The following is a 27869-nucleotide window of genomic DNA, read 5'->3' on the forward strand; positions in this document are numbered from 1 at the left end:
TTCATTAGATAGTTATGACACAATTTAGTTTGTTTCCATTAAGGAAATAATCCTTTTAATGTAGTGACAGTTCTGTTTTGCTGTACAGCAAACCTTGAGATTAAATGTATTCCATCTTTCAAAATGTACACGCTTTTCTAAGAAAATGTGAAGCATTTTCAATTTATATAAATTTGACTGTTGATTTAACATCTTAGGTAGCTGGTAGCTGGTTTGTTTTTTCATTCTTGGTCTTTAATACTGAAATGTTTTAGAGAGTGAAGACTGAACAACAGCTTATATCCTGTTAATATTTACTTTTTTTCATACTTTGTTCTAATTTAAAATTAATTAGGACTTTGGTTTTTATATTTAAGTTGTCTAATTTTCAGAATCCTTTCCCACTCTTAGGAATCTAGGCCTAGTGCAGTTGCCGCAAATGTCAACATTTACAAGATGCCTTTGGATAGGACAGAACTTGCCCTGAAAGTGTTGGAAAGATGGCACTCATTATGCATACTAGTAGCTTCTATTTAACTCATCCTCCTCAGGAAACAAAATTTGCATAATGCCACTCTCTATCAATTGTGTTGCAAAGGTCCTATGGAAAGAGTATATCAACCGAAAGAATCTATATGGTGTGCCTAGAAAAGGTGAAGGCAGGTCATCTGTTTGTTATATGAGAGATAGGATCCAAACTTACAGTATTTTCCTTCTAAGAATTAAGTCCAAAACCAACCATTCTTAGAGAAGCTTTAAAAAGGAGGTGGTGGTTTATATGCTGACAAAATTCTTATTTTGATAACTGCCAAATTTATCTACAATTCAATGTGGATTAAATTATAAAAAGTAAAAATGTTTTCTTGGCTTTCACCTCATCGTCCCTTGAAAAATGGTCTCTTCTGTTGGTTTGCATTCAAGGTAAAAATTAGCCTGGGCAATATAGTGAAAAATTCTTAGAATAAGGATGCAGTATTTCTGGAGAGGAATAGTTTGGCAAATATCAAGGAAAAAATTGTTTTATATGAGAATTATTGCTTTAAATCTGAAAATTATTAACAGCACTCATTTGTTCTTGTCATTGGAGAAAAATCTTAAGGGGCTTATTGAAGAATCTGGTGTGGGAAGCTTTGCTTTGCTGGAGAGAGAAAAATAGGACGTTGTGCAAAAATAAAAATAAGGTGTATGAAACATAAATATTCTTTTCATGTGCGTATCCTAGCCCCATTTCTACTTTATTCATGTAGTTTGGGGGGAAAAAAACAGTAGTTTAAAAGCATAGGACGTTTTCTGGGAAAGAAAACGTATTTTTAAAACAATAGAAATAAATAATTGTTGTAGTTCTCTTTATTGTTTTTGATCAAGTAGAAGCAAAAAAGTTTCTGTAAGATCTGCCTTTCTGTAGTACATGAGTACATTATTCTGATGTGTCTTGATATGACTCCTCTCACTCTTATAGAGACACCCCACACACACACACACACACACACTTAATTTTTGATATGTTAGATTTTCATAATAGGCCTTTTGTTTTTTTAGAAAAGAAAAGCTATCCTTATAATCTTCTGTAATATAATATTCCCTCCATCCTTGATTCTGAAAAGCACCATTTTATTTTCATTGTGATGTTTCATTCATCTTTCTCTCCCTTTGGCAGAGTATAAGTCTTATCTCTTGGCCCAAGGTTTTATCCTTAGCATCTAGAACAAAAGTAGGCACTTATTATATATTGGTTGAATTAATTAAATGATCCCTTTCTGACTCTTCTCATTGTTGCAGTAACTTTATTTGTTTTAAATACAGATTCATTTATGAGGCAGTTTTATATACATCAACTTCCTACCCACCCGTGTTTTCTTTTGGTACATCAGTTGGCCAACCAGCAGTAGCTTGGTGCCACAAAATGGACTTTGTCCCTACGCTTATGGAACTTAACACCACTTTAATACTAACGCCTCAGAATGACATCATTATCTTGTGAATAATCTCATTTCTTTCATATGTCATGGAAGTAGTACATTTCATTGCCAGACCTTGTTAGTGATGTCTTCATCAACCTAATGAAATGTTAAAGAAGGTATGCCTAAACTTATAACGATCTTCTGATTTTATTTGATCATCTTTGATATTTCAGTAATTTTCACCTATCTTGATCTCCTAATAGGATACAGTTCTTTATTTTACTTTAGTTTGAGAAATTTCTACTAACTTGTGTAGCGTTTTCAAAAAATACTAGGTTTTTATTCACATTTTTATTCAGTTAATTTTGACAAAATACAAAGCTGTCTATAGCACTATGGAAATTAACGAGATTTTTCCTCTTCCCTCTTGGTAGGGTTTTACTCATGTACATATATAAAAGTCTCCAATACTGGGTTTCAAAAATGTCTAATGGTCAAAAAATGTCATTGGCTTTTGATATTTTAAGACTTTTATTCCCTTTTCCTTTCTTTGGTTTGATTTGTAGATAATAGACACCATGGAGCACTTTATTTTCCTCTTCTCACTAGATTATATATTGTATTCTAAAACAGCAATAAAGCATGTTCAGTCCCTTTCTTTTGAATCCTAAGAATTAGCTCTGACCAAATGGCAGCTAGCCCTAGCTTTTTCTTTAGCCAAAATTACATCTGCATTTTCCATTACCTCACTTACATCCCTTTTGCCCTCATTCTTTTTTATATACTTAAAATTCCTGTAACATTCTTCAGTGGTAATTTTCTGAAGTTTACTTTAGATCACTTGAGGACTTGTGATATAAAAAGACTAAGGCTAGGGTTGCATTAATTTCTTTACCCTGTTCATAGTCTTTCTTTAAGAGTTTTTATCTTAAAAATAATGTGTAGCAGCTATACATATCTGCATTTTAATCATAAACAGAATTCAGATTCCCCCAGTTTCAGCAGCTTTGCCAGTGCCATTTCTGGTTATGATGTTTCGGTAATCGCAGTTAAAAAAAAAGGTAACATTTTGAGCAAACCTTATTAACAGGAAAACAATAATAAAAATCTTAATAACTGACATTTATTCAGCAGTTAATCCTGTATGCCTGACTCTATGTGTTTTATATAAATTATCTAATTCTTAACAATTTTATAAGGTAAATGATACTATAATTCATATTTTACAAGTGAAGAAACTGAGACAAGTGAGGTTAAGTTGACTTGCCATAAAGATATGCATTATAACTTTCATTTATAGTTCAAAGAAAGCTTTAGAGAATAATATTAATACTTTGGAAATCTGTATTGAAATTAAAATTTTGAGTTCATTTGTCAGTCTTTCCTACAATTATCTGTAGAATTACAACTTAACTATTAACCCCACTGATAGAATTGAAAACTTCTTTTTAGATGGCTTTGAGGGAAGACAGGGAGGGGGGCTTGGCGTTATAAGTGGAATCATTCTTTTCTTACTTGGTTATCTTTCATAGATACTAAAAAGACTAAAAATTTGTTAGAGTATAATCTTAAACTTACTATTAAGGTTAAGTATATAAAAATCATATCATATTAGTACACGTTCATAAGTAATTTTGAACATTTTCATGATTGCAGAAGTTTTTACAGGCTTATTACATTATTATCAGGAGGAGCCCTAAGAAATATAACACTAGAAGAATTAGCACTCTCATATCATAAGTTATAGAGTCAAATGAGCACTAGTATGAAAATTTGCTTGGAGCCTGAGGATAAATTTATTTGTAGATACCTGCTGAATTTCAGGGCATTGTCTAATATTGACATTATTCAAAATCTCAAGTTTTTAAAGTCTCCTTCATAGATGCCAAGTTTCCTAGACATCGATGGTCTCTCTCATTGAGTACAAAATAAGAGTCTAAGTCATTTTTAGGGTAAGCTTCATTTTATTTATTAAAAATAACTGAATCCTTCTGTAAACCAGCTCCAGGGTTACAGTTCAGTCTTATTGAAGGTACGGCAACCATGTCTTTATTCCTAGGTAACCTGCAAAGTAGCTAGCTATTAGACCACACAAGTGACCTACTTCATCTCTTAGAAGATCATCATTTGGCTGAAATTCCTACCATGACTATCCCTACCTTAATTTTTCTTTATCTTTTCTTATGATCCAGTCTCTTAACTATCCGTCCAATATAGGCAGATAATTTGACATAGCTCTGTTAGATTTGCAAATGAAGATCATGGATCAAAGTAATTTTATGCGTGAAAACTTGGATAGTGTTTCTTTTTAACACATTTGTTGATCACCTACTCTACGCAAGGCACCATGGTAAATATGGCAGAAAGCACATAGATGAAGAGTAATAATCTGATGGCCAAAGTCTACAGGGTCCTTATGTCAGATGTTATTATTCTAAATGTTTTACCATATGCATTACCTCATATGACTTTCATAGTAAACACGTGAGCTTGGTACTGTTCATATCCTCGTTTTTTATAGGTAAGAATACAAAGTATAAAAACCACCCAAGGTAACAGCTGATAAAGTGGTGAATTGGGCCACAAATCCAAGCAGTACAGACTTTAGAACCTACACATAGCCATCATATAATTCTGCTGCTTATTCCCTGCTCTCCACGAACTCCAGAACATAGCTATATTGTGTCTGTGAAGGAGAGCAGAGCAGGCCCAGTGGCCAAGGCAGTTTAGCATTCAGCCCAGTTTTCTAGTTTGAATGTGGACTTACTCTAGTTTTAATAACACAATATCCCTCTTCCGTGAAAATTCCATATGACTTGCCTTTGATAGGGTTTTGGATGTTTAAGTGAAATACTATAGTTCTGACAATAAATGGAATGCCCTAGTAAAATTTTATTCAATTAAGATTTGATAGAACAATTAGATGCCTGATTTATCCCAAAAATCTTACACCAGGTTTTTTGTTGTTGTTCTGGGGGTAGGAGAGACTTCAGAACTATTTTAAGATGACCATAAGTAAAATAAAGAATAATATTACTATAAGGTTTTAATGTTCTCTTACTTTCTTTCATCAGAATTTTAATTTTAACATGTGACAGGAAAACATTGGTCATGTTGGTGGGCTTGAGTTGTTCAGACGTTCATCTTCAGTTCTGATTGGGTTTTCTTTTTGCTTGAGCAAAAGTTGTGAGATTTCGCTAAAATTTTAGTTCACAAATGAATTAAGGGAAGGTCAGCTGTAAGCAATGAGCATGTTTCTGGAAGGAAATTGTTCCAGAAGGTTGGTAATAAAGTTGTTAAATCCAAAGGTGAGTAAATGACACACATACACCATAAGAAGGAATTAGCAAACTGGACTAGCCAAACCCCTATGGATTCTGCTCTGAAACTGTTGAATCTCTAAATATCTAACAGTTCCTTGAAATTGTGCTAGTCCCACCCATCAGTATGCGGTAATGCTTATAAAGCTATCCAAGCTTTCTGACTTGAATAGCAGATTTTGGGTGGATGGGGAGAGCAAGAATTAATAAATAAGCTTAGAGTTATAATTCAGATCTGAAAACCTTTACTAAATTTTTATAATATCCATTTTGGTAATACCAGTGCTGATATAACAACACATGCATTTCAGGAAATTTTAGTGTTCGACAGATCAGATGAAGATAATGTTGGAAAAAAAATTTATATATTTCTATTTTTATAAATTGACTATTTAAATATTGCCTGCATTGTTTTTGTTTTAAAAATATGTATTTCAATACTATGGGTCACTTCTAGGAAATCGGCACAAAATATGCTAAGGATTTGGATCTAATCATTTCATGTGAGAGGCACAAATTCAATTTGAAATAACTTTCATTCTATGCAAAATGTGTTTTCTATTGGCAAAACTAGAGTTTTCTCTAATTTCCTGTCTATATTTTTATAAATAAAATGTATTACTTGGCTTGAAATCTTAAAATTATTTTTCTGTTGGAAGTTAGAGCAATCTCATAAAGTTTTAAATAAATTGTTCTTGAACATGTATTCAATTTTGATTTAAAATAACGCTAAGATTTGTTACATATTGTGGCAAATATTTACATTTTATAAAACAAACTTTGCCCGTATTTAGTCAATATAATTTTTAAAATAGCTAAGGTTATGGGCACAAATAATCTTCTGCAGTATACTGAGGAAAGACGAAACTGCATTCATAAATCTCCTTGTACAGTTACGGTAAAATTACTTTAAAAACTGTATCTGTAGAAATGAGTTGTGCAAAACAATATACATGTAACATTTACATTTTTAGGAACTGAAAAATACGGAGTTCTATGTCATTTGAGTTGCAGACTGTCTCTCTTCAGTCAATAGGCTTGATCATCATCTGAACTGCTCTCAAGGAGTACGACCCGCCTCGATATTCAGCCCAAAAAATTCCATCTTGGTACTTGCTTCTGTAATGGCCTCCTCTGTACCATACTCCATTTAGGTTACTATGTGCACAGGCATTGTACCACCATCCTCCTTTATGAAAGTGAGCACAGTTTCCTTTGAGGAAAAAAAATAGAGATATCAAAGTAAAGGTTTCTTCTAAGTGTGGGACTCTGCAAACCATCTAAAACTACTCCACCTTTGGAATGATTTAATTTGGGTTTCTCTTACTGATTTCAGTTACCTTTATCTTTATTTTTGTTTCTTCATTCATTTTGTTACTGTTCCTGAAGTATCAGCTACTTGAAAGATCACTCGAATTGCCTTTATCTTGCCCTTTGCGTGCTTACCACATGCTTTTTTTAGTTAAGTGATTTAACTTTTTGGGTAACAGTGTAAATAAGACATAAATTGCATTTGTGAAAGAGAAAGAGGGAGGTAGGGATTGGAGAGATTGGGAAAGATACGGAGTTGCTAAAAGAGTAAATTTCGGAAAATTGAATTCTTCAAATAGCACAGAATCATATGCAATAGAATGGCACTACCAGTAGTCAAATGTGTTTCTGTAAATATGGTATACTTTGGTTATATCTTTCTTCCTTTTTTTTTTCTTTTGCTTTCATAAAATAGGTTATTGTGGAGACCTGTGTGCTCCTGGCCAAGATACAGATGAACAGAAAAACAGATCAGTTTTCAGGGGAGATATCTCTTTATTGGGGCCACAGACCTGGGTTAAAAAGGCAAAAGTATATGAAAATTAATGTTAAGAGTTATATCTGGATGGCCTAATTGATTCTTTCTAAAGAGAACATTAATTTCCCCTCTGAGTCAAGCTTTTTTTGCTGTTCCTATTATGAGTTGCAGTCTTACTGTTCTCCTTCATGTGGGTACTAAAAAATGTCTTTATCAAAGCCATGTACCCAGATGGCTGGCTTCCTTCACTCTCTTCAGGCATTCAAACGTTAGCTTCTCAGAGTAACCTTTCACAGCCATGCTGTGGAAAATAGCACCCATCTCATCCCCTGCTACTCATCACTCACTGTTCCCTCACTGGTCTTATTTTTATTAGAGTATTATCCCACCTGATAAATCCTCTTATCTCCTAGAGAGTAAGCTCTAGAAGGGCAGGAACTTAGTTCACTGCTGTATCCATAGCACATATAGCAGTGCCTGGCATGTGGTAGTTTGTCACGAATTTTAGGCATTAGAGTGTTTTATTTCCAGATGAATGAGTTTTTGCTTTGTTCCCCACCCCACCCCCAAATTAGAATAGTAGAACTTTGTTTTTCACAGAATTCATTCACACTTTGGGATTGCCTTATAAAAGAGATTCTAAACTTTCAGCAGCTTATGTAACCTATGACTGAGTCCAAAATTACCTTTCTGGAAAGCTTTTTAGTAACATATACTTTAATAGCAGGGTTCTGTGTAATGCATATGATTATGCAGTTAGTGATTATATCAGTTAGTGATTCTGCAAAGAATACACATCAGTTTTTTTCTTACTCACCTGCATACATATCTTTATCTCTGTCCAGTGTGGTGAACTGTTTACCATTATGCCACATCATGGAGTCCCCTGCATTTCCCTGGTAAGTTCCTAGACGCAGTCTAAAGAATTCACTTTCAGGTTCAAGGCGAAAGCTGCTATATTCTGCATAGACTTTTTTGTCACTCCAGTCTTCTAATTCAATCAACAACTTATAATTATCTTGATTGCTAAGCATATAGATATTTTCCAGTCCAAGCCAATATTCTCCATCAATGTTTCCAAATCCTTTCTGTTAACAAATAGACAGCATGAGTGCATAAATAAGTGTAGAGATAGTAAACTTTTTTACAGATAAATTTTAAACCTTTGATAACATAAAAAATATTCACCATTTAAGTGGTAATGTGAACTTCCCTCTTAATGGATCACCTGATCTTTATAAGCCCCACTTAGTCACCTTGTTTGTTTTGCTTTCTCATAGTTTATATTTATTTGTACAGCTAGCTTCAAATGTTATGGATAAGAAAAAGGCAAAAGAGAATGAAAATTATTCTTAGGGAATGAAAACATTAACCTAGTGAACTACCAAATCCCTTAAAAGGATTTCTGATCTCTCATACACAAAGAACCCAATTTTTTTTTTTCTGAAAGTCTGCCAACCCTACCAGTCAAAAAGGCTATCTAACATTATTATCACTCATTAAAAATAAACATATTATCTGTTGTAAAGCAAATTGTCGTCTGTATAATTAAATATCAGAAGATGTAACAGTAATCTTTGGAGTTCCACCTTGGAAAAAATGTAGACTGTCTTTAAAAAATTAAATACATGAACTCTCCTCTTTCAGTAAGCATTTATCATCACAAGTATGCAACACAGTGTAGGGTTTGGTAAACCTCATCTTAACATTGTGTTGCAGGACTTTTTTTTCCCCTAATTATTTGTTTAGAAATTTATATAACTTTTGACATGGATGTATTAATGTCTTATTTTTAACTGCCATTAAAATGTCACCTAAAAGTGAGTGATCCTGTTACTTCAAAATTTTGAATGAAGAATTGACCATCTAGACAATATTAATTTCACCCATCTGCTGTCCTTAAACTGGACAGTGTATACAACTCATAAAATTAGCATATAAATATCAAAATTATTAACAAAGACTAGTTGCTTATTTTTCCAAACTTATGATTGCATGGATCTGGTATGTTACTTCCTCGCAGCACCGGTGTCTGATGTTACCAGTTTAAAACATGAGGGGATGATTATCAGAGGTAATTTGTTCTAAAGAAAGGGGTCATTTTTTTTGAAGTTCTATACTTCATAATATTGCTTAACTGCAGTTGCTGATGCATACAAATGTCATAAAAGCAGTTGTCTTTTTAGAAAATGGAATCAGTAATAGTCTTTGCTAAGAATTAAATACATTTATATTTTATATATTTGTTTTTATACATATTTTATATATATAATTAAATATATTAAATATATTTATAAATCATCCAGACTAAAAAGGGGCAGCTTAAAGGATATCTTCTTTTTTTAATAAATTTATTTTTTATTGGTGTTCAATTTACCAACATACAGAATAACACCCAGTGTTCATCCTATCAAGTGCCCCCCTCAGTGCCCGTCACCCATTCACCCCCACCCCCCGCCCTCCTCCCCTTCCACCACCCCTAGTTCGTTTCCCAGAGTTAGGAGTCTTTATGTTCTGTCTCCCTTTCTGATATTTCCCCACACATTTCTTCTCCCTTCCCTTATATTCTAAAGGATATCTTCAGTTTCCCTTTTACTTTAGACTTTAAAGCTGGAGATGAGAATTATCTTTTTGACAAAGGTAGTTAATGAAGAATATATGGATAGTTATTTTTAAACTGTTTATCTTCTTTATTGCATGGAATGGCTGCTATTGCAAGAGCTGCTTTGTTCCACCTGTTTCCCAGGTCTGGATCACTGATTTACCTTATAATTTTCCCAATTTCTGAAGAAGTTGACAGAGCCATCTGTTCTTTTCTGAATAACAGTCCAACCTCCAGGATCCAAACTGTTCTCACACCATAACTGTATTGGTCCATTGCTGTTTTCAGGTTTAATCATATAAATTCCACTGACTGAATGTCCAGCTTCTTTTGCATGCTGACAGTCTTTGAATGGTCCTATAATTAAAATATCATTGAATTACCAGAAAACTTAATAGGAACAGGGCCATATTAAAGTAGTTTTTAGTAAAAGTCTTACCTCTGTATCTTTCTTTACAGATACCACTTTTTGATACCACTTTTTATCTATTGTATACACAACACCATAAAAGTTAAAGTAACTAAATAAAAGGATTACCCCAGTCCCACTATCTGGAACATTAGCTTGTTTCATTTTCCACTGTTCTTGTGAGTTTTTGTCCATATACATACATTGTTCTATTGTCATAATTCTGACACACATAGAAAATTGGATTCTTTCTTTTAACAGAAATTTCCTTGGGACTACAGTCTTCATTCTGGCACTTGTTGTAACTGTAATAAAAATTTTAACATTGATATATCATTGTTTATTCCTTAGTCATTAGATATTGAGGTTTCATCTAATTTTTGCTATTATAAAAGTGCAAAAAATATCTTCTTATGGCTTCATTTTTTCAAATATTTACTTACAGTAATGCTATGGGATCTATGGAACAAGAGGGCGTGAGCACTTTTATAGCTTTTCATAGGGCCTGGTATACAGTTTCCAAAATTTTCTTTCAGTGGGACACACTAGTCCCTTAAGGTACTTAATGAAAACAGCCTACCATGGTCAAATAAGTTTCATTATTGCTAAGTATTCTGTTACCTTTTTGGAAACCCACAGTGTACATGCACATACTAAAGATTAAGAAGCCCTGAAATAAATCAGAGTTTCCCAACCTTCTAGAATCCGTTAACTTTTTCCCCCATTCAACAGCCCATAAGAATACATTTCAGGAATGTTGGCAAAATGCCTTTCTAAAGAATTGTATCAATTTATATGACTAACAGTAATTTTCTTATTTAGTCTACACAATGACCTTGTGATAGTTTACAGATGTTCTATAGATGAAACAGTTAACTCGTCTAACGTCCTGTATCTTAGAAGGTAATAAGCCCTAGGTTTAAACCCATTTCTTTCTAATCCCATGCTCTGGACTGCTGGCTACATTTGCTCCCATGTTATTTCATAGTTTTATGGATTCCCTCCCTATTTTTAAATGTACTAGTAAGTTCTTCATATCTTTTAAATGACAAAACTTTGTGTGAAATCCTTTGTAGAGGATCTGACTCTTGAAATTGTGATTTCCACATTTTTTAGATCTAAAGAAAGATCTCTTCTGAGTTTTACTGAACATTCTTTAGTTGCACCATTCTTCAGTGTTTTGATCCTTTGGTTTTTTTATAAGCATGTAATAATATTAAGTGATTCAGAAATAAGAATTACCCCACAGATCTTTTAGAACCACAACCAAAAAAAGATGTAGAAATTCCAATTGTCAAATTTTATACTTTACAAGAAATATTTAAATTTTAACATATGCAATTTTTAGAAATTACGTGAAAATATTTAGTCAAGTAAAATTCATATAAGAAAATCTGCACTATAATGATAATAGGAATAGGATTATTGAAATTTTGAGAAATGTGTATATAACACGTCTATACTGTGCCAATATACACAGGGTCCCCTTTGCACTAGTTGGAGAAGGATTTATCTCATTGAATAAATAGTTACACAGTTGCATCATTAGAAGGGGTTCTAGAGACTGAACTCTTCCCTCTAGATTGCTCCTTGAGGATGGAGACTATGTTTTAACTGTTAGCAGGCTATCAGTCAGTAAATAAATCAACTTTCCTTCACATTTTAAATACAAGGAAATCGAAAACCACACATAAAATCTCTAGCCTACAGTTTTGTTTTCTTGATATTTCTCTTTCAGACTTTTAAAAATTATGATACAATGACTAAACAGTACAAATACTAGTAAAAAGGATTTGAGAAACTGGAAGGTCTTTCTTGGGTTACATTTTAAGTATTGAATTTTTTTTTTCATTTCAAATTGATGATTCTTTTTTTAATTTTTTTTTTTTTTTTTTTTTTTTTTTTGAGTAAGCTCCATGCCCAGCGTGGAACCCAATGCAGGGCTTGAACTCACAATGCTGAGATCAAGACCTGAGCTTAGATCAAGTTGGGCACTTAACCAACTGAGCCATCCAGGCGCCCTCAATTTGATTCCCTTTTTATAGTTTTATATCTCTTCTGTAATTTCCAATCTTGCATTCATTATGAATATCCTTTAAGCTATAGTAACTACTTTAAAAATTCTTGTCCATTCTATTCCTAGTTTTCTAAGTTTTTATCATGATGGGCTTTGGATTTTGTCAAAAGCTTTTATTTGCTGAGATAATAAGTTTGTTGTTGTTGTTGTTGTTGTTAATAGGTAAATTTTGTTAATTGTTTTTTGATGTTTAACCAACCTTGTATTCCTGGGATAATCTTGACTTGGTCATGGTCATGACCATGGTTATGGTGTATTATTGTTTTTAAATATTGCTAGATTTGCTAAAATTCTGTTAACAATTTATGCTTCTGTATTTATGAGGATATTGGTTAGTCTGTGAAAGCTTATAGATAGGTTCTTAATGTAGTGAGGACTATGATAAAAATAATATTCTGAGATATTCAGACTGGATATAAATTAGATTACATTCCATTAAAATTCAGTGTGAATTATTTTTATATTTCCTACTTTATCAATTACTGAATCTAAATTACAAAGTATTCAGAATCTTTAACACAATATTTCGCAGAGTAGTCGTCATCAGTAACTATTAGTTGCCTTTTTTTCCTCCCTTGTTGCTGTCCCTGACACACAGTTGTAGCTCAATAAATATGTGCATATTTAAGGAATACATTTAATATGGTTAATCAGAGTTGAATGCACAGTCATTTCTATTGTAGAAAACAGCATATTCCTGAAAACCCTCATGTTCTATAAAATCTTGCACGAAAAATAACAACTGATGTTAGCTGTTAAGATACTTCATATTTGGCTGTTGACACTTGTGGCAAAACATGAGTATAGCTTGGAAATACTCCCAATGAACCAGTATGACTTCTTTGTTTTATTGATATTCATCTTCTGTTCCAATCACATATGAGCTACTAAACATTACAGAAATATGCATTATAATCAAGTCAGAGACAAATAGACGTAGTTCAGATCAAATGAAATCTATAGAACTTTAATTTTATACATGGGAGTGAAATAGAAGGAAAAGTGAAGTCTAATTTTCAGATCCATTCTTAGATTATTTTGTGTAATGCATGGTAATATATTAATTTGTTTATTCCTACAATTTCCCATATGCAAAGACACTGTCTTTTGGTTGTGTATCCACAGGTGAAGCCCACTTAGGCACTCAAATATTTGGTGAACTAAATGATTCCTGGTAGCCACTGTGGTTTCCAGAATTTCCTCAGTTCTACATTATTTTTTTTAGATGTGTCTTTTCTGCATCTGTTACAGGTTAGAAAATTTTAGGCTCAAGGGGTAAAGAAACAACCATAGAGTCAAGTGGCAAGTAAAGAGAGAATTCCACAACAGTATGACAAGTGCTTCTGATGGAGTTATGCAGGCACATGGGAACACTGGTCAGAAATAGTTAACCTAGATTTGCAGAAAAGAGATCAAAATCTACCTATATGTGGGCTGAATCTTGAAGATTGAAGAGGAATTAGGCAAGTGGAGGTGTGGAGTCTGATTACAGCCACACATGGGTCACCTGAGCTGAGGGATGGAATCAGAAGAGAGCATCATGTTACAAAGGAGTTCCAAGTATGGTACCTCTGAAATATAAATGGCTAAGGGTGGTACTTGGAGTTCTTGAGGTAGGCTGTAAGGTTGAAACTGATTTCTTCAGTGTGGCCAAACTTGGTCTAAGTTGTCACTTCCACAATAGTCAAAGATAGCTGAGGAACATTGCTCTCATTTTAAACAGTTGTTGTGGTTAATGCACACATTGAAGTGGTCTTGTTGCAGTCCACATAAATATTTCTCATTTCAGAAATTTGCTTATTCTGCAAATGTCACCTTTATATTGTTTATGAATGTCACCCTTGTAAATGTTTGCTCTGCACTCATTTGACTATAGTTTTGGCAATTTACATTCTATATTTAAGTATATATTCAGCATTGGACTTTCATTAGGTTATTTAAATGGCTGTAAAATACTGAGAAACATCAAGGTTTTGAATGTTGACAAAATATCTGTAAAATAGCATTTGTTTCTTCTTTGCTGTTTAAAAGGCCCTTGGATATTTAAGCAAATTGGAGAGTCCTGGGTTTTCTAAAGCTTACTTTAGTTTGATAAGACTTCATTTTATGCAAATTTAAAATGATCTTTAACTTTAGTTTTCAACCCACTTGTTAGTGGTAGGCTTCACATTTGCATTTTGGATGCCTGTTAGACTTATTTGATCAAAAGGTTTAGGAAAATTTAGCTGAAATCCTTTTCCAGAACATGTGTATAAAATTAGTAGTGCTTTTAGCTGCTTTTTTCTAAGAAAAGATAGTAAATATCAGAATATAGTATTTGTATTTATTTTTATAAATAAGCCATTAACCTGTCTTAGCCCCATATGTATTGTTGATCTTGGCAGAAATATTTTTTAATTATTATTTGCACATGTTGTTTACTTTCTGCTCTAGAGATAGATTATAAGACATTCTTATATTAAATGTTTTACCACTTTCTCTACCATAAATATCATTGCCTAATAGGAATTCTTAAATGACTAGTAGAAAAGTAGCAGCTTTGTTTTTGAGAGGTCAGATTTAACTTTCAGATATGCATATTATTGGGAGTAAATTAATTGACGGGTTTTAGGAATTTATTCATAATGGTGCACATAGGGTATAGACTAGAAGTACTGTTCTTTAAAAATAGAAATTTTATTAGCCTTTTTTCTTGCATTGAATAATCTTGAAATAGTCTTCATTTTTGTTGACATACAATTGGAGTCTTCTCAAGGCAAGAAACTGAAATTCTGTACATTGAAATTGAAGGACCAGTGTCTCTCTTCCTTAGTTTATTTGATGATTAAAGTTTGTATAGGACTAACCAATTCCAGTTAATAGATCTGATTCATAGAAAGAAAAATATTGACCAGTCATGCCACATTATTTCCCAAAAGGTATTTTCCATTAAGAACCCATATTTTGAACAGAACAGTGGGTTGACAAAATTCTTTTTCATACTTTGAGTATGGGAACCATCTTTAACATACCTGTCTTTCTTCTGTAAAGAAACTGTTTAATTAAGTTAAAAGGAAAAACCTCCCCATTTTCAAGTTGTTGAATTTCTCATTTATTTTCTTACTTTGTCCCAATCCTTTGCTCTTTGTGATAGGAGACAGGACAAGAAAGATAATCAGTTTAGAGTATTCAAATAATTGGTCAGCAAGTAAAATCTTTCAAGAGGTGAACTTTTTAATTGGGTTGCAAGCTAAGAATAAGATAAATATGTTGGACAGCGTTTCTGAATGGGAAGTCTGAGGCGAATACTTTTTGAAGCAATAATAGATTCTTTTAATAATATAGGTTACTATGTTTATTAACCTGTAAGTTTTGAATGCAGCTTGCAACCCAAGCTTTTAGCTTTTAATTACTAAAGAGTTTATCAGTTGTTTCCCGTAACTGGTTAAAAGTCATAATCCAACAGCCCTTCTTTTGTACCCTTCTTTTTTTTTTAAGTGTTAATATAGCTATTCCACTATTCCGGTTAACCAGTTGCATCTTTAAAATATACTAATAAGCATTACGAATATTTGAAAATTCCACTGAAACCGGTTGCATCTTTAAAATATACTAATAAGAAGCATTACAAATATTTAAAAATTAGCTTATCCACTAAAAAGCATATTAAGTTTCTAATGACTGCTTTTCAAGTATAACTTTATATGCTTACCTTTTATGTCCCCATACATGGCCAAGCAAGGCACATATAGGGAAGGGTACAGAGAAATGGAATAATTAATGATGGTCAGACCATACACAAAGCATGTTTATATGTGTCACCTCTTTAATCACCATAACAATCTTTCGTATAAAAGAGGCAACAAAAAAAGTCTTGCCAAAATCCAAGTTTCCTGATACTCAGATTTATGCTCTAACATACTGTGAAGGAACTTTCTCCAGTCCATCTGCCTACAAGAAATAAACTTATTTTTATAAATATACCATTTGTAAAAGAATAATGTTTTCTTCTGTAAAAGACTAACCCAAAATACAGCCACTGAGGAACATGAACAGTTAAGAATTTTATTGGTGGCAATTTGCCAGGTATTGTAGTTATATTCCTAACATTTTGTTTTTAAGCGAGAGGGAGGGTAACATTTCTGGAGATAATTGTTTTTAATCTAACAAAAGTATTGCATTATTTGCTTTCAGTTCATGGTAAGTTCTTTTGAGATGCATTTTTCTTATAACCATTTTCACTCACACACATATATACACTCATGCACATATATACACATTTTTGTTTATTAATTTAATGGCTAGAACCCCTAGATCCACATTAATTAATAGTTGTGTATTCTCATTTCAAATTTTTTTTGATATAGATGCTTTTAGTTTTTTACCATTAAGAATACTACTGATATTTGTTTTGAAATACATGTATTTTTTAATCACATTAAGGGACTTTCTTTTTTATCTTGATTTACTATGGGATTTTTTTGTTCTGAAAAATTTGAAAAATACTCCAAAGTAAAATGAATAATGACAATATTAATTTACTTCCCAATGAGATTTGAGGATTGGAAATGTTTTGTTCCATTTGCTTTGTCCTAATCTAAATGAAAGAAATAAACCATTATGGAGAGAGGGAAAAAAAGAAAATATAAACTTGTCATTAAAACACTTTTTTAAGGAAAATGATGGTAAGATATATGTAACAGTTTACCAGCCTCATCATTTTTAAATGTATAGTGGCATTAGTACCTTCTCTTTATTATACAGTGTCCAGAGTTCTTTTCATCTTGTGGAACTGAAACCCTGTGCCCATTGAGCAACTTTTGATTCTACCAGAAACCATTCTGCTGTGTTATGAGTTTTACTTCTTTAGGTACCTCATATTAGTGGAATCATACAGTATTTGGCTTTTTTTGTGACTGGCTAAAACACTTTTAAAATAATACATACACATTATACATTTAGAGACTTCAGAATTCTAGACCATGTTCCTACATGTAGAGTACAGTAATATGAACTTTTTGGTGCCAGAGCATGTGTAAGTACAGCAGGAGGACCATCCATCTTTGCCCCTTTTGTGCAAGTATCCAAACAGCTCAGACATATTTTCCAGTATGATAAGAATAATATGAACAAAGATTTTAGCACATTATATAAAAAGAAAAGAAAATAGCAAGTCTGTTTATTGTTGCTTATAGTAATTTATATTTGATAGGAGTCATAGAATATTGGAACTAGAAGGGGATGTTAGAATTGTCCAGTCCAACCAGCACTCTCACCATACAAATGAGAGAACAGAGACACTTACCCAAGTCATTTACCCAAGGTTAATAACAAAGGAAACAGGTTTTCTTTATTCTATGCACTTTCCCTTATATGTTTATTAGTGTTCTAATGAACATTCTTATGGTGTAGCTAATTATGTCATTGAATATCAAAGGACCAATATTTATAGAAATAAAAAGTTAATATTTACTTGTAGCAACAAATAAATAGTGAATGACAGAAGTTATGTCTGCCCTTAATTTTGACATTAAGGATTGGTTAATAGGAATATAAACACCATTGTTTTATTAAAACAAAAGTCTGTTTAATGGGACTTTTTATATGCTGTATCTCTAGCATGAGAGTTAATTCTGAAATACAAGATTAGTCCTGCACTATAGCTCAATGTAGAGTAACGTCTAGAACTGATCTAGCTCATTTTACATAAACATTTTTAATGTGTCAGTGTATGAATATGTGAGTAATAATTTCTTCTAGAACTGATACCATCCACTTAAGATTCAGCACCCACAGAAAATACTTCAGGGTGGTCATCTCCATACCTACATAATTGTACATTCCATCAGTTAAATAAATTCCGCACACTTCAATTATGTTTATGTTATATGAAAAACTATGCTGTTAAGTTATATACATTAAAAGCTTACACAAAACATATACTTTTTAAAAAGATAATAAAAATAAATATGTATTTTTTTTTTAAGTACTCAGTGGATCATTTTGTACATGTCTTTCGTTTGAAAATTAAAGGGTATGGGGATGTCCGTAATGATTATTTACCTAAGATAATGGTATTCTAGCCTGTTGTTATTGAGAGTTAGAACAGTATAAATTGAATGAATCCAGTGTAGTAAAATGTATTAAAGTACTTTCATAAAGGTTTGTAGAATGTGACAGCTTTACGAAGCTGTATAAAAATAACAAGTTAACCAACATTTATTTATCTGCAGATGAGCTATAATATCCATCTGTCAGGAAGGAGCTTACATTATAATTGGAAGGCATTTTATTTAGATATGTATATGAGTACTTTATGTATATATAAAGATAACTGATAATTCAAGAGGGAATATAAGGAATGTATATACTTTATGTCCCACCGAAAAGCAACATACATGTAGAGGAGCAGTCACTTTAAGGAAGTCAACAAGGGCTTCAAGGAGGATTTGCTATTTTATTTTATTTTATTTTATTTTATTTTATTTTATTTTATTTTATTATTTTTGGTCTGAACCTTATAATTTGATAGGCAGAGAACGTGGAAAATATTTCAGAGACAGTGAATTGACTCATTTTATGAAGGAAATTAATTGAAAGAAAGCTAAAGAAGTAAGTTTGAGGAGGATATTGTTCTTACCCAGGCTAAGCAAAATGCACCTTTTCTGTGTATAATGGGGAACTGCTGAGCAGAAGTGTGATGTGATCAAAGCGGTAGCTTAAGAAGATAGATCTGTTGACAATATAGGATATATTTTGATGGAAAGAGAAAATGGAGTTAGATTAGTCAACAAGCTATTATAGCATTCCTAAATAAAAGTTAACATTTTGAGTGCCAGGCATTGTTCCAAGCACCCCTCAAGTGTTAAATTCTATGAAGTAAGTACAATTATTATCCTCCATTTTACAGATCAGGAAACTGTAAAAAGCAGTTCCCTGCCCACTGCCCCAAAGTTACATAGCTAATAATCCAGAAGTCTCAATCCTCCAGCTGCTGCCATAGATAACTTGGATCTAAATTAGAATTCTGGCTCTGAATAGAAATCAGGGACAAAGTCCATGAAAGATGGAAAAGCAACATGAATAGAACTCAGCAGAGGGGAAGTAACAGAGATGAGCCATGCAAATTCAGAAATAGGGAGTAACATAAATCAAAATAGAGAAATCAAAATCAAATAACCCATCAGTCTTACTAAAGGAGATTTATTTAAAAAAAAAAAAAAGAGAGAGAGAGAGAGAGAGAGAGAATTATCCTAAGGATATAATCACAGAGAAAGTACAAGAGCAAAATAGTTTTTTTAAATAGCAAGAATATTGATTACCATGTTAACAAGAAGGGAAAAAAAGAAAGACTTGAAGGTTGTTACCAAAGTGTTAACTTTTGTTTATTTTTATTTGGATATTCAGTGAAGCTTTTAACAAAGCTTATTAGTATTTTCTAGATTTTCTTCAATAAATATGTATTACTTCTATAATATTTCTAAAAGTAAAATGCTAGGTTGGGGAAAAGATTATTTTAAGCTTTAGTTATTCATCCATTCCTCAAATATCTATTATAATGCTTAGCTTAAAATATGCTGAGCACAATGTGCCAAAATTTGATCCTGGCTAGATGTTTGAAATAGAAAAATGGAAAGACAGTTCATTTTTCCAGAAGCATTCAGTCTAGCAGGAGACAGACATACAAACAACCTAGTGTAATGTGATGTAGAAAACGTGTTCAAGGCATAGTTAGCAATTTGGGGAAAGAGCCATCAAGATACGTTTGTTTGAATCTGGGAATGCATAACACTTAAGATATTATTTTACTTAAGCCTTGAAATCTGCCAGGTTGACAGATAAGCTAGAAGAAGGCATTTCAGGAGAGGAAGCAGCACTGTGTGAGGTGATGGTAGATCATCCAGATGCAAACATTCAGCACTCGTTAGAATCAGGAGGGAGAGCTCCAGGCAGGAGTCATTGGAGCAGTGGTGATACTTGTAGCCTTGAAGGTGTGAGAAACCTGTAACATAGAGGATCTTGAGGAAAACTTTTCAAGCTGTAGTAGAAGGAAGAAGATACAAATAAGGACTTAGAGAAGTAGGAAGAGTCAGAATATCACAATGTGGAAGCCCAAGAAAGCAGAGATGTGATGTCTACTGCTGCAGAGAGATACTTTATGATATATGTACTTCGAATCTTTGTTCTGTTTTTGTTTAAAATTATTCCATAGTCTATGTGCAGTTTTATGTGCTGCCCTTTCCATAGGTGAATGAAGTATGATTTATTTACTTTTCACTTTTGGGTATTTGGGCTTTTCTTTCCACTCTAAGGAAACAAATCAACTTGTAAAGATTTCAGGAGAATGCCTTATGAGAAAATGGATGCGGAGGTAAAAATAAAAGCAAAATATTCAGAAAGTTAACATCTTACTAAACTGAAACAAAGGTGAATTATTCATCTTTGTATTCTGGGCTCGGAGATCAGTAACCAATAAGAAAGGAAGGAAGGAGTGAGGGAGGGAGGAAATTAAGAAATAGAGGTACAGGTATTAGGATCAATTCTAGGGTGTTATTTTTTTTTTATCGCAGTGAAAACTTATACATATGTGGCTATAAGATACAAATCGTAGCTTGTTTAGCCTTGGAAAATAGAAGGGATACCTTTTCCTCTTAAGACTGAGGATAAGAAGGCAGGGGTGTTGTCCACATGTTTTCAGGATAGGAAAGAACAAAGAAGGAACGAACCTAGGACCTGAGTAGACTTCATCTCAGTACAGTAGTAGGTGATGAGTGTCTGAGAGTGGCGGTGAGGAGGAGATATAATTGTAGGCTTAAGGAGAGTGGAAGCAAATTTTTAAATGCTCCTTTTGGAGAAGAAAATGAGAAGAGCAGCAAGAGGTAAACAAAAGGATTGTTTTGCAGCAAGAAGACCTGGCTGGAGGCTGATAAGATGGTTGTAGAGATTACAAGTGGATGGTGGACTCATTCCTCTCTTTATGCTAGTAACAGATTGTAAGAACTTGGTCGGAAGGCAATACTTTTCTTACAGAATATGCTATTTTATAATTACATGACCAAAATGAAGAATAAGGATTTATCATGTGCATTGTTTCATAAACCATAAAATATATTAACCTCATATTTCCATTTTTAACAGTAAGAAGCAACTTACCTTCATTGATGAAAGTTACTGGTGGTATTTTGAAGGGACTTTTAGTGGGTGAGGTTCCCAGATCAGGTGGTGGCATTAAATCTCTGGGATAACCTGGATCCCTCTGTATCTCGTTACCTCCCAGCAGTCCAGGAGTATACTGATGACTGTTAGGAATATGCTGTGGCACTACCTGGACAAGAGGAGGAGACACATGGGGGTCTTGTCGGGAAAATATCTTCAAGCACTGCTCTTCCAACAGAGTGATCATCACAGACTGGTTATTGACGAGATCAGTCAGGGAAGCGTATTTTACCTCTAGTTCCTTGTATCTTGTTGCCATCTTCAACATTTCTGTAGTGATATTGAGGATTTTATTTTCCAACTGGGAAAGTTCAAGTGAATTATCCCTCTTACGGATAATCTCATGTAATAGTTGCATATAGAGTTGAGTAACTCGTGAGTTCATGTTACGGCTTTCTTTCCTCAGCAGCTTTACCTCATTTACAATGTTTCCATCTACATCCACCACCAACTGCAGGACATCTATCTCCCGCTTCTGCCTGGAGAGCACGTCCTTCAGGTTTTCAAGGTCCATCCTGGTAATCATGTCTTTAATCATACTTGCATCTTGCCCTTTGGTATTAACACAAATGGGCCCTGTAATTTTTTGTTCAGGTACCAGGAATGTGTATGCACATTTCTTTGCTTCCTCTTTAGCATCCGTGGCACGAGGGTATCTCCTTTGGGTTATTTTTTTCATTTTGAACTGTCCTCCTCTGCAATGTCCAATGCCCATTAGTAGAAAGAATAGTGCACTTAGGGTCCAGATAAAAGCCTTCATTTTGAAATGAGGTTGTATGAAGTCTTTTAAAAATCAAACCAATGAAGGGAAAAAGTAAAAAGAATTAATATTAATCTACTTTTAAAGTCAGTAATATAAAAAAATAAGGGAAAAACTGGGTATCGATCTTACTAAATTGGGCCAGAATTAATATTAACTTGTTAAATTTAACATCATGATGCCTGTGCATTTGTTTAAAATTTAGGTTTCAAGGAATAGCTCTCCAACTACCACTTCATTATGATACTTTTCAGCTCAGTGAGCAGATTTTGGTGATGCCCACTGTGTCCAAAGGCATAGGGTTAGTGTTCTTGGGTGCTTTGAGACCCTAATAAGACACTTTTCTTACACTTAAAAAGCTTACTTACTGCCTTAAGATTCTGAAAATGGTATATAATGTGTTTCTAAGGCATGGATTAAAACAGTCTTCCCTAACTAGTATTAAAGCTAATGGAAGGTGACTTTAGTTTATATTACATGCTTTTAATTAGGTTGGCCCTCTTATAGTAATTATGTTTTTTATCTATCAAATTACAGAAACATTTTTAGACAAATCTCAGACCAGAAAGTTTTGGCATCATATTTTTTGTTTTTATAGTGTGTCATTTTGGGATTAGTAACAAGTTTATTAAGAATGAGAGAATTTTTACAGTCATTTATTGTAGGTCATTGTGGTTTTTTTTTTTTAAGATTTATTTATTCATGAGAGACACAGGGAGAGAGAGAGGCAGAGACACAGGCAGAGGGAGAAGCAGGCTCCGTGCAGGGAGCCTGATGTGGGACTCGATCCCAGGTCTCCAGGAGCCCTGGGCTGAAGACGGCGCTACACCGCTGAGACACCCAGGCTGCCCGGTCATTGTGTTTTCTAAACCATAGTCATATATATACTCTAAGCTTACGGGTGAGTTAGCAGTGTTTTTGTTTTGTTTTGTTTTTTAAGCAGGTCCATTTTTCTAAGATTCTCCTGAACTGCATCTTAGTAAAATTTCAGTAGTTTTCTGTAACTATTGCCAAGGAAAGAAACTCTCTGTAATTGAATACGATTATTAGAGTTGGAAAATGCCTTAAAGACCATCTCTTTCAAGAACCTCTTTGTTGCACATGTGCATGTTGAAAACCAGTGCCGCACAAATAGGTAGCATTAGAACCAGGTCAAGAATTCGGGTTCCCTGGCTCCTCAGTCAGTGTTGATAGCAGTGGCACATATTGCTGACACATGTGCTTGAAATGTTTCATTTTTGCTGTGACAGAGAAACACTTGTCCCTTCTAGTACAATTTCTGTAGAAACACTAGAGGAAACGTTAGCACTAGCTCTAAGAACCACATCTTCTTCCTTTCCCATGAGTTCCCTCCCTCAGCAGTAGGAGCAGTAGAAGGGGTAAGATGTGCCACTCCATCGGGTGCACAAGCAGGCTGCTGTAGCACAGGGCCCACCTTCCCACTCTCATAAACTTAACCCCTGTCTGCTGTTTTTGAAGGACAGCAGTGGATACACTAAGAGCTCTTCTGTCCCACTTTCCATCCAAGTTCTTGTTTTTTGATTTGAGAAGTCAGGTCCCAAGTTGTTTCTCCCTCCAATTAATAGTAGCAATGCAGCAATAACAGTAGTTCTTACTTACTGGGTACTTGGCCTTGTTTTAAGTTCCTTTGCATGTATTAAGTCAACTACTTGTAACTACAACCCTCTGAGGTAGATTATTACAGTCCTTATTTTCAGGACTGGCATCCAGAAACCAAGTACCTTACCCAGAGTCACGCAGCTTCTAAGAGAGGGAGGCAGAACTTGAACCTAGGCAAAAGACTCCAGAGTTCATGTTTTCTTTTTCATTAACCACTACAGCATATGGCAATATATTCTGTCCTATTTTCTATCACCAATAGCATAGTAATCCCTTACATTTCTATAGTATTTAATACACAGTAACTATTTGCATTCACAAGACTATGAATGTATACCCTTTTACAAAGAAAGTCCCAGAGAAGCCAGAATTAGCACTCAGGTTGGATTCACATCTTCTCGTTACTTTTCTAGATCTGTGATTTTTATCCTAGTCATGCTTATAACTATGGAGGAACTTTAACTTTGTACATCTTGTTTTTCCATCTTTTCCTGGTCTGTGTGTCTTTACATGGACCCATTACTTATTTATGGAAAGGTATTTGTGGATCATTTTTGATCGGCTCTCTTTCCATCATTTTTCAATTCTGTATTTTCTGCTGTCATTCCTTTCCTTCTGTATGTATTATACCCATTGACAGTTACATATCTAACTCGTGATTATGAACACTCCTCCCCAAAAAAGGTTATGAACAATCAAGGAAATAGGGACTCTTTTAAAACTGCAGTCCTAAAGATGACTGCTACTTCCTAAAACCATGTCCCCTGGTGTTTTCAAATAAATGGTGCTTTCAAAGTGGAGTGATAATGAACATAAAGCAAGAAGTGGATGGAGTGTGGAAAAGTATTTTTCTCTTACTAATATAATCAAAATTGGAGGAATGAGCACAAGAGTATTCCATATTTATATCAGGGGCCTTCTCCTGCTGATAATCAAAAGCACACTTATCTGAGTACTTTTAGGTTTTTTTATATTTTGCCTCTGATGTCAGTAGAAAATTTAGACCTTAAAAGTCATCTATCTATTTTATAACAAAAGGACTTTTATTGTACTAGAGTTACTGATACAAGATTTCTTGTTATATTTGCAGAGTCATGGAATTTAGATATGGTTTATTTTTAAAACTGAGACAGTAAAATACACAGTATTTCTCTTACATAAACTTACTAGTCCTCAGGTTCCCTCATTTCATTTTAATAATAGAATAGAAACTCTTAGATCATAAAACTATTTTACTTAAATAATCTATGAAATAAGCTACAAAAACAAGAGAAATTCAGAAGCTATCATTGCAAGGACAGTAGAATTTCATGAACAGTGTTCTGATTTGAACAGCTTGTATTCCTACTAGACACAGCTTTCTATGGAACAGCTAAGACCATAGAACCTAAGACTGTTATCATAACTTTACATCAGTATTGTCATGAAGGAACAAAGATGTGAAATTAAAAAAGCAATAGCTTCATTTTGGTGCGTTCTGCTTTATCTCTTTGTGGGCTCCTATACATGATCAAATCATAAGATAAACCACTGTGTGCATAAGAGAATCTGATCTAAGTTTTAATTTAAAGGAGGCAACTAAAAGGGTTTTTTTAAATAAATATAATTCTTTGACCTTAATAAAAGTAATGACTTCGTTGTCACCGAAAGAAGAATAAGGAGCCACATTTCTTAAGTAGTAGACGAGCTACGTCATGAGTAAGGAACTGGCTTTAAAAATACACTTACTGTTACATTTCTGAAAACATTCTCTTTTTTAATATTTTCCCACCACGTTCAGTTTTAAAAGTGTAAGATCTATAAATCTGCGTTACCTCATAAAACCTTTCTGTATATGTTAGAACTTTCCTAGGTCCCAAGAGAATGTTATAAATTAGTTACAGTATACTTAAGTTTAAATCTATGCCTTTACTTGGCTGTTTTTGGAGAAAAAAAAAGAAAAAGTCATCCATGCTTTAGGTTAATTTTATTAATACTATTTCTCTTCATAGTTGCTACATTGCCAGCTACTAAAGAGAAGAAATAAAAATCAGATTTTACTTCCTTTCAGATGGTAAACGTGTAGAGGCATTTAACTGGCTATGTCACGCACTGAAAACAGCATGAGGCAATGAGCCTAAATTTATGAAGCATCGAAGATGCTGTAGATACTTCTAGATTGTGAGTTATGTTCTGGGGAGAGACTTGAGAACAGTCTCGTCCCCTGGAGATATTAAAGAAAGGGATAGTAGTTATCTGTGTGTTTGGGGTTTCAGAGTCAGTGCTTGCCTCGGCTTCAGTAAGAACTGAGATTTAACGAGGTCTTGCACTTTTCATAGCAAACAACAACAGAAAAGAGAGAGGTGGCAGTATTTCAGATCCAGTATTGCTTGGACATTTTATCAGTTTCTTGTAAAATATGTTTAACAGAGATCCTCCCAGGATTTAGAGTTTGAATCTTTAAGAAAAAAACATGAAAGTAAATTTGAAAAAATCTGAGCTTTATAACTATTTGCTTATTGAAGATTCTTGCCATTTAATGTCTTTAGCATTTAAAAGAACAGAGGATCCCCAAATGATAAAAAATTTAAGTGTCTGGTGTGAAAGCTTACTCATGGTAACTAGTAATTTTATTTTTAATTGTTTTCATGATACAATTAAACAAAGTAGAATACTGAAAGAAACCTCATGTGTATGGTTACCAGAATTATGTCTGTCTAAAAATATTACATATTTTTGGTCTTTCAGTCATGTATTTAAGTAACTGTTATCTTCTGGGTTCTTTATTTTCTGCTTACTGCTGACTACTTACATAATATTTCTATCACATTTTATTTTTTTTCCTTAATCCTAATCTATAAAGTTTTAGGTTGTTTTTTTTAATATATATATATTCATAACTTTGCTTTTTTAAGTAATTCTACGTATAGCAGTTTTAATTTCTATTACCCAGGTTCAATTACTGTTACATGTAAGCCTGGAAAGTTATTTAAAAATTTGCATTTTCCCAGGAAATGTCATAGGCTTATCTTAAACCTTTATAAAAATTTCTGCTTGATATTTGGTTATAGTATAACTGAGGGATTGTTGCAAAGCCTTTCAGTTAATTTTGTATCTTTTCAGCTGTGTTTTGTAGCTATACTTTAAGATCTCTAACAGTATACATGAACTTACACACACACAGACATACACACACTGTAATTGCATGGAGAAAGACTGTTTACAGCTCTTTTGTTTGTATCCCTTTGTTTTTAATCACTGTGTTATAAACCTTATACATGAATCTTATTTATTAAAATTTCTTTCTAGTGTCACTAAAGCACTTGTCTGAAACCTAGCATGTATGTACCAATTTATAAGCACATATACTAAATATTATTAAATTGAACCTCAAATCCTGCCTTAATCATCACAAAGTACATAATGATCAGTTTTACATAAAGGGGCAAAAGAAAACCTTTTTCAACTAAAATAAATTATAGTAGATTTTTGAATTATTTGTTTAATAAAAGATTTTGAAACTTCTACAAATGTAAAATTTTGATATACACAGAATTTTAAATAAAAATAAAAGAATAAAATACCTTTATGCATCTGTTGATAAAGCAGACCCAGAAACTTGCTGCTCTTATTCTTGCCTTTAAAAATCAGTGTAGCAGTTTGTTCATCTGTGACTTTAATGGCAATTGCATTTTTGTTTTGGACCGTCGAATCCAAGCTGTAATAAGGAACTTCTTTTTCTTCTTACAACACTAATCGATTGAACTTGACAAGCCACCTATGTAATTTTAAGTAGTATAGTGGAAGTTCTGGTCTGTGGGCTGTCTTTAATCCGGCAGAGAAAGCATTGTGGCTTTGCTCTGTCTGCCACATAGAGAAGTGCAGTAACCAGCTGCAGCTGACCCAGATTGTATATACAGTACCCTTGAATAGTGATTCCCTCTCTTTCTCAGTAAACTCAAGTTCAGCCCACATATTACGTCACCAAAAAATTGCTGGAGACTAGGGGGGGAAATCTCCTCCTTAGGATTTCCTCTCTGTAGCCTTAAATAGGGGTGGGGGTGGTGGGATCAGCGGGAGGTTGAATAGCTCCGAACAAGGAGAGACTGTGTGCAGGTTGAAGGAAGGGCACCATCTGGAAACAAACTATCATAGTTTAGCGGGCAATTATAAAACAAACATTTTAGTCTGCTGGCCAGAGATCTTTTAACTTGAATACTGAAAAAATAGTACTCAAC

The 27869-nt window shown here is 33.5% G+C and overlaps 2 protein-coding genes across 5 annotated transcripts in view; one reads left to right on the forward strand and one right to left on the reverse strand.

Moving 5' to 3' along the window:
• The window catches only part of RALGPS2 (Ral GEF with PH domain and SH3 binding motif 2), a 161201-nt gene that overhangs the window by 91171 nt on the left and 42161 nt on the right, over positions 1–27869 (forward strand). The gene's annotated exons all lie outside the window — the stretch shown is intronic.
• On the reverse strand, positions 3825–27807 carry ANGPTL1 (angiopoietin like 1). The gene is made up of 5 exons (XM_026001229.2): positions 27216–27807; positions 21210–22055; positions 9755–9948; positions 7807–8077; positions 3825–6413 (listed from the first exon to the last, which is right to left on the reverse strand). Exons 1-5 carry the CDS (start codon positions 27223–27225, stop codon positions 6226–6228), a joined length of 1509 nt encoding a protein of 502 aa, XP_025857014.1. The 5' UTR covers positions 27226–27807; the 3' UTR covers positions 3825–6225.

This window comes from Vulpes vulpes, chromosome 13, assembly GCF_048418805.1.
Source record: "Vulpes vulpes isolate BD-2025 chromosome 13, VulVul3, whole genome shotgun sequence".
Lineage (NCBI taxonomy): Eukaryota > Metazoa > Chordata > Mammalia > Carnivora > Canidae > Vulpes > Vulpes vulpes.

Excerpts from the sequence above, each read along its gene's own strand:
- ANGPTL1 (XM_026001229.2), bottom strand. Across the intron at positions 8,078-9,754 it reads GAAATTGGGAAAATTATAAG|AAAGGATTTGGAAACATTGA; the intron begins GTAAATCAGTGA and ends ATTTGTTAACAG. Across the intron at positions 6,414-7,806 it reads AGATAAAGATATGTATGCAG|GAAACTGTGCTCACTTTCAT; the intron begins GTGAGTAAGAAA and ends TTTTCCTCAAAG.